The 15,700-nt window shown below is 42.5% G+C and overlaps 1 protein-coding gene across 1 annotated transcript; it reads left to right on the top strand.

Annotated features, from left to right (window-relative positions):
- Positions 1-906: 906 nt before the first annotated feature.
- efcc1 (EF-hand and coiled-coil domain containing 1) lies at positions 907-15,661 on the top strand. Its single transcript, XM_085776531.1, has 8 exons — positions 907-2,038; positions 3,155-3,594; positions 11,830-11,975; positions 12,306-12,441; positions 12,549-12,705; positions 13,970-14,128; positions 14,667-14,736; positions 14,883-15,661. Exons 1-8 carry the CDS (start codon positions 1,358-1,360, stop codon positions 15,014-15,016), a joined length of 1,923 nt encoding a protein of 640 aa, XP_085632657.1. The 5' UTR covers positions 907-1,357; the 3' UTR covers positions 15,017-15,661.
- The last annotated feature ends 39 nt before the right edge of the window (positions 15,662-15,700 follow it).

Here is a 15,700-nt window from a genome sequence, read left to right as displayed (position 1 = left end):
AGGGAAAATCAGTAACCTCGTAAATCCAGTCACGGACTGTTATACAGCAGATATCTGTGTAACTCTGGCCAATATACTTTGAGAACCTACCAGTGAAAAAAAACACAAAACTCTGCAAGCTCATTACGTCAGAGACAAAGCAAGTTGCAAAATGTGGAAAAAGTCCTCCCTTTATTTATATAGCGTCAAATCATAACAGAAGTTATATTCAGGGCACTTAGAGCTGGACTAAAGCATAGTACTCTTCACAATATAATTTACAGAGACCCAAATTCCCCCATGAGCATGCACTTGGCAGCAGTGGAAAGGAAAACTTCCTTTTAACGGGAGGAATCTTTGAGCAGAATCAGGCTCCATCTAAGAAAGAGGAAGGGAGAGAGATCATGGAGGAGGAGCGTTAAGAGGAAAGAGAAATTAGCACATTGGGATGTCTGTTAATAATAATAAAATCTATGATAATTATAATAAAGATGGTCTTTTTTTTGCAGTGGGTGTGGAGAAGGATCATGGAGCAGTGGATAATGTGGATCCAGATAGCCACAGAAGGGAGGAGCAACATATAGGCTAGTAACATGCATTAATGGGATATGAATTCATACAAACAGGAGGAGAGATGAGCTCACTGCATCATGGGAAGTCCCCCAGCAATCTTGGCCTATAGTTGCAGAACTACCGCTATAACTATAGGCTAAGCTTTTATCAGAAAAGACCGTTTTAAGCCGACTGAGATGTGGGGCTGTCTTTAAAGTTGGTGTTATATTGACATAAAATGACCAAAGTAATTGGATCAGTTTATATTCCTGCTGCAGCTCAGGACAATGCCTTCTATAGAGTAACTATATCATTAGATAGGTAATGTGTTTCTGAGCTGTCTGGGGCCAAGTACAATAACTAAAGTTTTGTCTGAGTTTAATAGCAGAAAACTTGCAGGTCATCCAGCTTGTGTTTTACCCTTACACACCGAGCATGCTGTAAAAATTCTTGACTGAAAAAAAGACAGTCCACCTCTGGTGCACAGCCTATTAGTCTCTTGGGCATCTTAACAAGGTCTAACCCATGTGAATGACAAAAGTTTACACACCTGGTGGCAATTATACTCAGGCAAGCGCTAGTATGAGGCCGTTATAGTATGTGTATGTTACTGACTCATAGCTGGGACCCCTAGTTTTTTGGATTTTTTGGGGGCAGTGCTTAATTCAAATCTGCCCTGTCTTAATACACGCCTCGTTTAAGCTCCGCCACTCTTCCCCAGACTTTCTGCAGAGTGAATGAGCACGAGACGCACACGGGATGCTGCAAGAGACAAAAACACAGCAACATTTGTAAGTTTGTGGAAATATGATGTTGCTCAGTGGAAATGATGGATGCGATAGACTCCACTGATCCATACAGCCGACCAGCGCGCAGGACACAATGGATCGTCAGCACCCTGGCTTACCATTACGGACTGGACCGGGGAGTGGAGAACGAAATTATAGTTTTGGCCACCGGGCTGGATCAGTATCTGCAGGAGATTTTCCATCATATGGACTACCAGGGTGGAGGCAAGATCTCCGAGGAGGATTTTAACATCCTGTGTGAAGTGCTGGGACTGAACAAAGACTCGGAGGACACGGAGTGCGTCGGCGTTTTGGACAATTTACCCAGCGAGCTCACCTTTAGACACTTTCACGCGAAACTCTGCGGGTACTTCAGCACGAAGGCGGGGTGTCATTATGAGAACGGCCGGCTCCTGGTGGGGAAGGACAGCGAGCACATAGAGACTCAGATCCGCCTGAGGAGCCCCCTGAAGCGGCGAGAGAAGCTGCTGTCTGTGGGCGTCAGCGGCCGCTCCTCGCCCTCCTCCGAGGAGGGACGGCATGCCTCCGGCTGCAGGGTCGGCTCCTGCACCAAGGAGTGCTATGAAGAGATAGTGGCACTGGAGGAAGCGGAGGACAGGATAACCAAACTGGAGGACGAGAATGCAAGTTTGAGGGAGTTGATTGAGGACATGCGAGCCGCGCTTCAGAGCAGTGACGCCCGCTGTTTGGCTCTGCAGGTGAGGCTGCTGGTGCTGCAGAAGTAAGAGGTGTATGAGGCACAAGCGGGAAAACTTACAAAACTCTCCATAGTAGGGCTAATAACACCCCAAGTTGGATTATACCAACCCCCACCAAACATATCAGGGACAATAGCAGTCCTTGTATGAAGGAACAGGTTTCCTGCTGGCCCCTGGTTTGAGGGGCATGTTGTCAGAAGACAGGCACAGGTTGTTAATAATGGATCATAGCTAAGCATCAGAGCCAGATTTGAAACCAATATAGCCATTATTCACAAGTTATAAAAGCTTTGTAAATGGTGCTCTATCATAAGTGGGACAAGTTGGGTTTAGTCTAGATGTCCTGCCTGTCTTTACTAGAAGGTAAGTAGTCTAACAGTCCAAGAGGAGTGTTATCCACAGGGCCAACTAAAAGGACAAAGCAAGTGTCACTCTGAGGCAAGGCAAACACCAGCTACATGGATGTTTCACAACTTGGCAACCCATAGATTGCAACACATGTATTTAAGTAAATTATTTATTTATTTTCACTTATATCAGGTTTGTTTTTTAGCCAACAAGTGATTACACTTTATTAATGAGTCACTAAACTTTCTTATACAAACTTGTCAGACAGTGATCATTTTGAGAAAAATCAGTGATAATGTGACTATTAATGACACATTGTTAATGAGTAATACCTGTTACATATGGTATCAATTAGGGTAATGCTTTCAAATCATTACTTACAACCAATAAACCCCCTATAAAAGGTGCCTTATTAGAAAGTGGTGCTGAAACCTGTGACCCTTCATTGATGTTTTTATTACAGTTGCAGAATTCATGGTCTATGAGAAAGTGAGAAATATCCAATATCCTTGAATCATAATTCACAACTAATGACTTTATCACTGTTTAAGAGGACTTTATCATCACCTTGACCATTAACCACTTACCATCAAGAGCTTTTTCACAGCCTGGTGAAAACTGTTGGGTTATTTTAATAAAACCATACTATGTACAAATGCTTAATCTTTAATCCTTAATATGTTGTGGTACCATATGTTGCACATTTCAGTATTTATAGGTGATCTCTTGATCTAGTTCCCTGAGTTCACCTGTTCCTCTTCTCCGCAGGTGGGACTATGGAAGAGCCACTCCAAACACAAATCAGAGGAAGGCTGTTTCGTTGCCCACCACAAGCAGGCTGTCCAGAAAAGTATCAGCAACAGTAACCTGAAAAGCAGCACCTACAGCAACCTTAAGAGCCTGCAGAGCATCATCCAGGAGATAGAACTGCTGCAGAGCTCAAGAGACCGACAGGTGGAGGAGGCTATGATGTGTAACCAGAGACTGGAACAGGAGCTGTGGACCTCCAAAGAGACTGTAGCTGCTCTGGAGGACTGCAACCGAGCTCTGAAGAGGGAGCAGGTGAGCATGAGGAGGAAAGTGGAGGAGGCCAGGCAGGCGCTGCTCAGCGGACTGGGCAAAGTGAAGGACCTGGAGGCCAAGGCCAGTCATGTGCCAGTGCTGCAGAGACACATCCACCAACTGGAATCAGAGCTTCTCTACTACAGGTAAAAACTGTGAGACCTCTGTGTTATGTGGTATTTTAGCATCAACAACCACTCTACACATACTGTATGTTCAGGAAGTAATGTATTAAGACTTAAAGCAGAAGTAAGCGATCCGGTCGTTTTGGCTAATGCTGCGTTCCAGGTAGGCTTTTGAAACCGTAAATTACAGCTTCAAGTCACAACTTACGACTTTGTAGCTTTTCAGGCAACCCACTCGTGTTTTTCCGACCTGTTTTACCTGTGAAAGTCACTATAACAGCCACTCGTAACTTCCGACCCGTGAACTCGTACCAGATCGAACTGGTACGACTTCACAGGTCGGAAAAACACGAGTTACGAGTTTCCTTGAACGCACCATAACAGTCCTCGTCCCTACGTCACCACATTCACGCGCATCCCTTGGCTGCACACACAGCCCTTCATGCCGTTCTCTCTCCTCATTGGATAAAAACTGTAGGATACGATAAATGTTTTCTCCTCGGCTCAGAGCAGAGCAGAGGGACTGGGAGACCCGTGTTTCGGTCCAAACACTCTATGTAAGTGATTGCTGTCGGAAGATATAACTATTTAAGACTTATATTAACACAAATATATCACTTACTTCTGCTTTAATTTAATAGACTTAACCACTTATTGTAGTATTTGAACTGTTGCTGGGAGGGAAAGGTATGGTGGTGGATGCTAGGAGCATAGATTTTTTTTCATGCTCACAAACACAATTTGTCTTTCTCATTAATTATTATTAATTTGTTGTATGCTAGCAGTCTTTTTCATTCCTTATATTGGCACATTGCACATTGTGTGTTGATGTGCCACATGGCATGGTTTCATCATGCCGCTGTAGGGGATAACAGTCTACATACACCAGTTGTGTTTCTACACTGATTAAAGAATGGTTGTTGTTTTTTGTTCCTAAACAAATGGCCGAAGACAATTTCTAGGCTTAAGGTGCATCAATCTTACACACACTTGTCGTCAGTTTCCAGCCGACATATTTCACGAGTGTAACAAAGTAGCTGGCAATGTAGGAAAATGATGTTAATACCACCGCAAAATCCTTACTGGTTGCCATTTCTCCAGCTGGTGGAAATTCTTCCCTCAGATGGATCTATACCAGACCTATCTGAATTATTAAACTAAAAAAGTCCTACATGGAGTCTGGAACCAGGCCGATGCTAGTTGACCACTGACCAACCATGAAGATTTACACATGCTTAAAAAAGGGCGTCTTGGATCATCTACCAACGTCTGATTTTGACAGCTGACTTGTTGCTGCTTTGGCCTTACTGTTTTTGTTCAGCAGTCACTCCCAGTTTTATGTAAGTGTTTGGAGGTTTCAAATGAGGAAGTATTAAATCTTTTCTTTTAATCTTTCTCTCTCACAAAACTACCTTTGAGTTTAACAAAATGCAGTGCCACGAGTTTCTTTTGGGACAGACAGTCCAAAAGTCTGCTCTGTTATTTCTGTTTATGCAATTATTCACATCAAGACAGAAAGTAAACAGAGGTCATGGAGAGTGATGATCTAAGTGAAAGTGATGCTGGTGAGTTGGAGTTTCTTCAGATTTTAGTTGGATTAAAAATTGATATCATCAGAAGAAATACGACCCCAAAGTCAAGGAGAGAGGGGATGGACTAGATTTAAGATTATTTTTTTTAAAAACCTCTCCATGCGGTCCAATCAGCTGTCAAACTCTGGACAAAACAATGTCTGGCTGTTCATTATGTCATGAAAAAGAAAAGGCTTGTTTTGGAAAGTTAGGGAGCCCTTTGTGGCCAGATGAACCATAATGAATTATAATTCCTTCTGGAATAAAATGACTCTGTTTACCTCTGGCGTCATGCCTGGAAAACTGCTATGCTATTTATGATGTGGTTTACTATTCCAATTTTCAGCCTTGTTGTGTTTTAGTTTATTTAAGAGGCATCGTGTGTGGCAGGTCTGTCCTGCCTGAGCGCCGCTACTGTTGGAAAACTATTCATTTTGGTGGAAGTAAGGGTGTAATTGGACTTTTAAAGTACAAAGCCATTGGCTTAATGTTTATCTCTGTGTCTGTTGTCCCTGCTCCAACCATATAATCAGTGTCTGCAGGTCTGGCTTTCTTAGATAGCAGATGTCTCTAACTGGTTGTAACATCTACATGATGCTGTTATTATGAACTCTAAGCCACAGTCATGCAGAAGCAGACCCATATGATTAAAGTCCTCACTACTACCTGCCGGGAGGTGGTTCTAAGTAACAAATATAGCAGCCACAATACCCGTCCTTTTACCCTAAACTCCCCTAATCTATGCAGACTGCGTTCCAAAGCCTTTTCACTGCCCTTCCATTGATACCCTAATGGCAAATAATTCAACACCACAAAGGCTCTGACTTGTCAAGAGAGAGCTCCATTGAGTGAGAAGCTCAACAGACTGGCCTTTCTCATCAATCTCGTCTCACTTCTTTCACTCTGCACCCAGATAAACAATACCACATAGGCACCCCCGTCCTATGGATCTTAGCAACCAAGCCCCATGTATATTCCCTCTGAAGGCCTCAATGCTCAATCACATCTGATCCAAGGACACAGGCGAGAACACACAGAGGTTCCAGTTTAGGTCTTAAAAGATTTGAGTGAGATACAAGGCTTTTTTTGTCTTTCTTTACTAAGACTCCGCCTTATCTTAAAATTAAGTTATGACTCTCTCACCACGCTGTCTCACTGTCAGATGTCTAGTGGGTTTAGAGACGCACTAATGTGTCCAGGGATCTGTTGAAATGATTAACCGTAACTTTATCCCTGTGGCTTATTTCTAAACTTCTGTGACAAGTAATGAGATTAGCTTGGATGCTGCTGGATCTCAGAGATACAGGGCTGGGGGCTGGGTGAGATCTGGCGCTGCTCCTGTCCTGTGGAATCTACTTAAGCGAAAAGCAAAAAATAAAAGTGAAAATAAGGATGAGACTGTCAGTGGTTAATGGATCCCTATGATACTCAAAGTCCAGTAACCTGAACGGCCATGTACTTTGCTTATTCCTATGCCTCCTGAAATAGCACCTCCTATAGCATCAGGCGTGGTGGAGCGTCATGCTCTTGGTTACAATAATAGACAAGCAGGGCTGTGTACCGGTGGGTGCATACCTGTGGCCACCCACCACACCTTCATGATCATGGTGACAGTAATAAACACGTGGCTAAGCTCATGGAACCGTTACAGTTTGGTCTTTCAGCCCAAGTTGTGTTAAAATAATGTCATGAATGAAGGAATCGTGTTAAATATTGTTTTCAATCACAAGGTAGTTACTATGACCACTAGAGGTCTCCTAACAATAAAACATAACTATAAGTCCTAACAAGCTGCATGGATTCCTTTGAATTTAATTTTTCATTGTGACTAATATACTGACACCTTTTCTACATTTGGAGTGGTTTATTCACCAATATGTTCTACTACCATTCTTCTACAATATTCACTAATATGTGGCCCTGGCTGATTCCTTGGCATAGATTTTGTGCAGTCAAACAGTATCCAGCTGTTAGTTAGCACGGACTAGAGGCCAGAAACCTCTGAATCTAATTAAAAGTATCAAAATCTACCATCACAACTCATAAATAAACAAATCATCTTTTTTCAAGCAGCACATGAAGGGCTAAAACCAAGTTGCTTCACATGTTAATAAGCTGCAGAGGTGCTCATAGGCAGGGCTTTGTGACTTCTTCACATAGCTACCCCGTTTCACCTATTTCCAGCATTATACTCTAAGCTAACTGACTGTTGGCTGTAGCCTCATATTTACTATATGAGTGGCTCCAGTCTTAACATCTGCAGTAAGTCTCAGCAAGGAATTGATTACACTTTTCCTAAAATGTGGAACAGTTCCTGTTACATGTGATCTGCATCTTGATTTCCTTTTTTTCAAAGTCATTTGTTGATGTACATTTTCCTCATCTAGAAAATCCACTTTCAACTTTCCATCAACATCCCAGCAGAAGTGAGGTTCAAAAAATGTGGTTGTCAGAATGAAACCGAAGATGTGTGGGTGTTGTTGCATAACGTCTGTGATTTCTTTGGATTGTGTGTAAGAACAGAGCGGAATCCATGCACTCAAGAGGAGTTGATTAGCACAAGAAAGTTTTTTGTGGAAAGTGTTGACTATAAGTGTCACTTTTGTTCTGTTTTTTTTGTTTTTTTAAAGTTCCACAGGGTAAAAGGGCATTTAAATCAGTCACTGTAGCCTTTAGAGGTCTGTGGACCAGAGGGACAAGACAATAGGAAGCACAGCACGAGGAACAAAAAGAAATGAGGGGGAGGAAAGCATACCATCTGGAGGAAGAAGCAAACACTCGACTGTTTGTTCATGAAATGACATTCATGTTTTGCATGACCCTCAAGCATTGAATGGCTTCATTCAACTTTCCATCTTTTTTGAGCCCTAAAGAAAACATTGGATGGAGATACAGAATCATAAATGAACTTTGGACATCTTTTATCCAGGACATCCTCTGCTTTACTATCCTCTTGATTCCAGGTCTCCCACTGTATATACTGTAGTCTAGGGATTTCTAGAAAGCACATGTGTCTTTAGTGTGCAATTTTAAAACTCACTTTTTGTTTTAATGGCATGCCTGCAGACTTCTTCTCTGTATGCCTCTAACCCCTGGCCCTCTCAAGCAGGCCTCAGGGGAGGCATAATCTCCCAGCCTTTTCATGCTCCCTGCAGGGTGCCCGAGAGTGAAGGGAAGAGGAGGGTCTAGTAGACCATTTATCTGCCTCCACACAAGAGCCGCGGCATTGTGTGGAGCAGGTGCTGCCACGGCATTCCTTCCCTTTAAATAATGTAGAATAGACACACTCGTGGGATGTGTGAAACCTGGTTCTGCTGCTGCTGCCTTACTGTTGTTCCTGCCTTCAAAAACCCACACTGCCAAGCCGGCTCATTTTCACATTGAACCACTGGCCCCTGCTCCCCCTCTTTCTGGTTTGAAGGTATGCTGACATCAGCAGAAATACATCACACACAAAATATCTTATAAACCTGTGCCACCCACCCTCGTTGGACTTCTCTTGCTGTATTTTGCACTCTACTTTTAATACCTTAGTTTGTTTGACTTTGGGGGTTTCTTTGCACTTTGCTTGCAAAGGAAAGCTTAGCCACTCTCTGTAAATGTTACAGACATTGGTTTTTGGATTAAGTTTTCGTCTAATGGCAAACAACAATCGCATCCCTGAAGCTGCTTTACTTGTATCCCAGAACACCTCATTGTACAAGAGAGAGGACTTGATTAATAACCGTCAGCTATGTAAACATGACCCCTCGTCCTTTTCCATCATGCTGCAGGGCACCGACAAGAAATTCAAGTTCAAGCTCAAGTTAACAGCGTCCCCTCTTTCTAAGCTATTCAGAAAAAGGAGACTGTCATTGACAGATGACACCTGAAAGGGGAAACTGCCCCATGGAGAGAGGAGGAAGGGGGGCAGTGTGTTGATGGAAAGTTCACTTCAGTGGTGCACTGTGATAAACACAGGAGGATTTGGGGTGTCCTGGCTGTAACAACAAACAGCTGGAGAACCCCCCAACAAGCCAAAAGAACATCTCTAGACGTCTGCTAATAGGGCACAATACAGGATCCTATTAATTAGAAATGCCCTGACATAGCACAATAGAGCTCTTCATGTATAATTTTACCCCTGTGTGTGTGCCTGTGGGGATGCTATAATAATTAGGTCTCCATTATATAGGCTCCAAAATGCTTCCACATACATTTAACTATACTGCTAGTTTCTGCCAAGAGTTTAAATGTCAAGCCAAATATACTGATCTAATGATAAGATGCCTTTTTCCTTTATTGCAAAGAATAGTAATGGCTAGTTGGCTACTATGTTACACCATATGACAGCTCAAGAAATGTTAAACTCTGCTCCATCTTTTTCTTCAATTCTTCAAAAACTGCAATATCATTTCAAGTTTTCAGCAACATTTTTACAGCTAAATTCTGTTTTAATTGGTCACCTATCTGCTTTATGAACTTCTATTCCCTGCGCTACTCTGTTGGGATATATCCAAGTCAGTATGGCTAATATATATTAGCAAATTCATACTGATTTACTAGTTCAACAGACACAGAGCCACATTATCGTCTGTCCACCTACTATAGCCTAAATGTGGGTGTTGGACTCATTCTCCTTGTGGCTTTGTTTGGTCTCCACAAACTGTGGACAAAAATATTAGATTTCTTCTTATGCTAGTTTTTAACGTTGCTCACTGTGTGATGCAGAGCAGCTATGGTTTTATTCAAGCTGTAATTTAACCATTATCATTTAAACAAGGCTAAAAACTGCTTTCACAATACTTTCGGCGACGGCTTTGTTTTAGTTTCGGCCAACTCCTTATAGGAAATATATTGCAGGTAAATGCTACACCATCTAGTCGCTAACTGTATCTGGCTCCTGTTTGGCCCTGGGCAGGCACTTTACATAACCAGAGACACAGTTAGTAAGTGTGGACCAAAAGAGTTGATTGGAAATGTCTGCATATTTCTCTTTCTCTCTGTGTCAGCAAAGTAAATGAATTAGCATTTTCATTTTGGCAGTTCAGACTTCTCCCATGCTGCTTTTGCATTTGGTTCACTGGCAGAGGTTCTGTTGCCTGTCTAATGAAATGCTGATCAGATTTTGTCTGTTCCTGCTGCATCCCACAATCTGAGCATTATCCAGGATGTCTGTCTGTCTGGACTACTTTCAGGTGTTTCTGCTCTTCCAGTTTGAATTCTCATATTCAGCAGCGCCACTCAACACTTGATCATAGCTCATCACTGTCAAGCCATGTAACAAGAAACCCTCTTTAAATATTATAAATCTTAACCACAGTCAAAAACAAATCAGAGCAGTTTTGTGTGAAAGTGGAGAGGTCATTCAGTTTAACGGCCTCAAAAGTGAAGTCTTTTTTTGTTGGAGTCTTTTTTTGTTTTGTTTCTCAAGACACAAAGCCATTTTTAACCTTCTATACATGTCAAAGGACTGAACAAGAGGCTCTGGCCTTGCTACAGTATTTGCTGGACACAGGCTGCAGTCTCTCTCCAGCCACTGTCAATTAAAGTGCAATTAGTCACACCGAAAGCCTGCATTTGAAAAAGCCCTCCATTCCACAGTCTATGCGTTCCCACAGCAACCAGAAGAGTTTTGTGTGTGTTCACGTCCATACACCGGCTCCATGTTGGTGCAAATGCAGCTGCTGGCTCTCATAAACTAACTCTGTCTTACCTCTACCATGGCCCCCACTAACTTAAACACGACTCTCTGATTGATTGCCTGAAATCATGCTGCAATTATTGACCTTCAGTGAGGTCAGACATTTCTCCCCAGTTTTGCACAAAGAAATCTAAAGTGGTACACAGATGCAGAGTATAATGTTGTCTTACAGCATAGTCTGCCTCGTGCCAACAGGATATAAGCATGAGGGCTCCGTGACTTTTTTCCTTTTTTTCACAGAGTAAGGCTGTTGAAAACCTTTTCGGATTTTCTTTTTTTTTTTCTTCTTTTTTTTTCTTCGGCAAGACATCATCATCTGGAAACACTTACTCAGTGATTTACGAAGGCCCCCTATCGGATTTCCCCCAACACAAAAGAGCAGACAGCAGGAGAAACCTAGAACATTCAAACCATTGCAGAATTGATTCATATGAACTGTCGTTTGACTTTTTCTCTGTGTGAATGTTTAAATGTGTCCATGGCATATAAAAACATGACATATGGACATTAAATGTTACACATCTTTTCACCTGCAGGTTTGAGCCGACACAGCTTGAAAACCGTTAATGTAGTATTATTATTACCATTGTTCTCCAATTTTACTCCATCTAGTGCTTTTACCTCACATCTTGCGAGCGTACTCTGACACACTAATAGCTCCATTCTACCATTGACCCACTTTACTGTAAAATGCCTGAAAGATACAATGTCTGGCTTCAATTACCCCACCCAGATTTGGCGTACAACATCACAGGCCTCTATAAAATTATCATGGCGGTTGTAGATGTGGCTTAATACATACTGCCTTGTGTTACTTGATATATTCTCTTTGATGTTTGGAATAGGTTTGGACTGAACATTTCTCATTTCTGCATATTTGAAGAACAATTTTAGCTCCTCGGTCAGTGTCAGAAAACATTCACAGCAGCAGAGATATGGTCTCTCATGTACAGAGAACCTGCAGTCAAACAGCTGTGATGAACTGGCTGTGCTCTCTTTTAGGTCAGAGGTGTCAAAACTACAACTCCCAAGCAGCGCCAGGGCAGAGCAGCAGAGCGCTGGCAGCAGGTTGAGCCAGAGATGCTGCTTGGACTCTCAACACGACCGGTGCTCCCCAACAGGGCGAGCTGTGACGACCCCAGACAAAAGTGAGATATCCTCTGACACAGAACCCAGTAAACTGCAGTGCTGATGTGTTTTTCCTGCATAGAGAGAATGATTAAATGCATTTATGTGAATTATAAGTCAAATTAGCACACACGGACAGTTAATTTTACTCCTGATAATTCAAGGAGCAACTGGAAGCCTGCCACAGTGGCTGATGAAGTGGAAAGTTAATTCTCCCCTCCACAATTTTGTCGCCAATTTAAGATATGAATAGATAAAGTTCTGGACACAAGCTGACTTTTCTTCTCTTGCGGTACAGCACTGCTATAATAATGGTGATAATGATGATTCTATTCCTGATGACGGTCTAGTGGAGGAGCAGCTGTTTCGTTCGGTGGAGGGCCAGGCCGCCTCCGATGAGGAGGAGGACAAATGGACCGGGGACCAACAGAGGCAGGTGGACGAGGTGAAGAAGATCTTGACCCGGCTGTCCTGCTGTGGGGAACGGTACTGCAAGTTATTGACGCTACTGATTGAATCACTTACAGGGGGGGATTGGGGTGGCAGTGGCAGCCTGGAAAATCCACTAATTCCTGTCTTGTGTTCTTGACCAGGTGCGACGACAAGGCTTTCAAGAAGCTGATGTCCAATTTTGGGAGTTCCAGGAGTGAGGAGAGCTGCAGCGCTGTGGTGGAGCTCCTGGAGAGGGTGACCAGGTTACATAAGCAGCTGGAGCTGAAGGAGAGCCAGGCAGAGATAAACATGGACCAGGTACAAAAAACCACCGCAGACGTCCATCACACCAGGGTGGGCTACTGCAGCATCCTCCACCCTGTTATGCTGGATCCATTTGCAGTGGACTGTTCTCTCTGGACAGTGCTCTGCCTTGCTTTACATCATTAAGGCTTTTTTTGTGGCTGTGTGTATGGTGTTAAACTAGATTACAGAGGACTGGGAAAGGTTGTTATGAAAGTTGAGGGCTTCAAAAGCAAAACCACAGCTAGTTCCATACAGCTCCCACCTAACCAAACCACCAGCAGCAGAGCACAGCCTCCCTCTGCATATGCGTGTGTGGGTGGGTGTTCGCAGCTGGTTCTTAGTGGAGCCGACCACAGAAACACTCCCCCTTGTCCCGAGTGACACTGAAGAATATCATAAATTAAAGCTCTCCCGTTACAGTCGAGTAGTATTTTCACAACACAGGAAGACAGGCAGAAGGGGAATCGTGACGTAATGTGTTCCCAGAACGTCTCAGCACTCAGACAGGAAAAGTTAAAACCAAACAAAGTCCTGACTGTGAAGCTTTGTTTATGTGCAGGATGTGTGGGGTGAGACCTTTGTCCTTCAATGTGCTGTGACGTAAAGGTGCACTACAGGGAATTCCAGCATTTTTGGCAGACAAACCTAAAAATATGGGCTGAAAATGACTGGATACAGGATATATATTAATTATTATGTTTAGCGGGCCTATAGGATAGAAATATTATATTTCAAAACTGCATATTCTCCTGCTTTTGATTTGGAGGACAGTGTTGATGGTATTGTATATTTTTATGGACCAAAACCAGTTGTAAACTGGTCCTATTTGTCAGTACTGTGTGTGTGTGTGTGTGTGTTTAATGCCTTGGCTTGTGCCACAGAGCTCATCTGTCAGCCTCAATGTTGTACACAGTTGCATGTCCCTTTAATACCAAATACCTACAGTAGTTTATCTTAATCTTCTATACACTGTCCTGCTGCAGGAAACGTGCACTAGAGCACCAAATGTGTGTTAATCTCCAGCTCAAAGTAGAACTAAACAAATGCACCACATCCTCTTTTCTGAGCAATGTTTGCAAAAACTTTACAGTCCCCACCTGCCTGAAGAAATCATTTTGTGTGTATATACAGTATGTATAAGTCAGTGTCTCTGATGTTTATATAAGGTGTTTGTATCATGATTATCATGAAGCACGACACCCAGCTGCTGCCTTATTCCATGCAGAAGGAGGTTATACTATACTTAGGCCAGACTGACTTGTGTTGTGTGTTTCAGATGAAGGATTCTTTGGTCCAGGAGCTACAGCAGAAGGCTGAAGAGACTGAGCTGCTTCAGATGGAGCTGCAGATGTTGGAGACGGAGAGGGTTCGCCTGTCACTGGTGGAAGAGAAACTTGTGGACATTTTGCAGCTCCTGCAGCAGCTCAGAGACCTGGTTAGTCACAGTCAGATTAATTGCACTGTTGAGTCTTGAGAACTGAAGCTCATTATAATGGAGGCTTTGTGATATTCAGCATGTTTCACGATTTCCCAAGATCTAGACATATTGTTTTGATTTTTAACCCAATAAAAGTTTCACAAACAATGCTTAGACCATCATGCAAACTAAAACTCTAGACTGGAAGTCAAAGTAATGAAAATCACTTTGCATTATTGGCAGCTCAGACAAAATCCACCCACAATCCACTGGAGGGATTTTCTGGTCGGTCATCAGAGAGACAAACAGATTGAAAGTATTCACTAGCATTGTTTGAGGACACGCCTCCATAGAGACATTAACTTATTGACACTCTGACATCAAATGTCCACTTTGACCTGTTGAGTGGGCAAGCAGATGTCTGACACAACCAGAGGAATGATAACAGAATGATTAAAGATCGCAGAGAAATTATTTTCACTTGCTGAACAGACTGTCTGTTAAGTGCCTGTTAATTGCCTGATAGTCATCTGAGAACAGCTTGCTCTTGTTTCAGAACGTATCACGGAGGTCTCTCGGGAAAATCTTGCTCAGCACTTTGGAGTCTTGCAGCGACCCGCAACACGGTTAGTAGAGCGCACATGCTCAATAAAATCAATGCAAGTCCTGTGAAACACGGTAATGAAAACTTACAGTTACTCAGGGCAGGGAATTAAATTAAGTCCTTGTAATATGATTCCCATCGGGTCACATCTGCTCTGTTTTTGCACAGGAAAAGCTCACATTCTGGAGGTGCTCAACGCGCTCTATCATGAACTGGCTGCCTGCGAGATCCTGTCGACTGGTGGACCTCTGGAGCGAACACAGAGTCAGCAGTCTCTGAACGCTCTCATCATCTCCTGCTAAACAAGACTGCCACCTGCTGGGCTGATTGATGTATATAGTGTATTATACTGTAGCTTTTATACTCCCCAGACCCTATTATCTATCAAGGGATATTAGTCTAGAATGTTAATTATTGTAGTAAAGGACTTTATTACATATAAAGTAAATTCTTGTTTAAACATGTTTTTGTCAAGAGCTTTTATTGCACATTACTCTTTCACCGTCCCTAAGGATTTTTATTTTATTTTTATTTCTCCACACCATAATTTTGAATGTGAAATGTTTAAATAAGCTAACATTTAAAGCAGCATAAAGCAGCGTGAAATATTTTCAACCTCTGCTATGAATTATAACATGCCTGAGACAACATAGAGGAAGCTGTATTTCAATCTATAAGGCTTTGTCAGTAAACACCTCTGCAAAACACAGAGATCATGAAACCTAATTTGGACAAAGTTCAGAAAACATAGTGTTGTTTCAGGCATTGGTGGTCTTTAATAGTATATTGAAGTGGTTTATTTATTAATATCAGTCACGTTGGGAAATGCTACTGCACCATCATGCAGCATCTGGCCCACACAAGGGCAATGATTATATTAATTAACTGCAGTGTCTAAGCTGCTATATAACTCCCTTATGTCTGTTCTTTTATAATAAAGCAGGTTTACCTTTAATTAAATGCTCTCTCTGAAACAAGACACTTAT

Source organism: Trachurus japonicus, chromosome 5 (genome assembly GCF_045865225.1).
Source record: "Trachurus japonicus isolate A0001 chromosome 5, Traja_1.0".
NCBI classification, from domain to species: domain Eukaryota; kingdom Metazoa; phylum Chordata; class Actinopteri; order Carangiformes; family Carangidae; genus Trachurus; species Trachurus japonicus.
This window is presented reverse-complemented; position numbering and strand designations above follow the sequence as displayed.

Coding starts and splice junctions, on each gene's coding strand:
- efcc1 (XM_085776531.1), top strand. CDS start 1,358: ATGATGGATGCGATAGACTCCACTGATCCATACAGCCGACCAGCGCGC. Junction 12,442..12,548: donor CTGTCCTGCTGTGGGGAACG/GTACTGCAAGTT, acceptor GTTCTTGACCAG/GTGCGACGACAAGGCTTTCA. Junction 14,129..14,666: donor TGCAGCAGCTCAGAGACCTG/GTTAGTCACAGT, acceptor CTCTTGTTTCAG/AACGTATCACGGAGGTCTCT.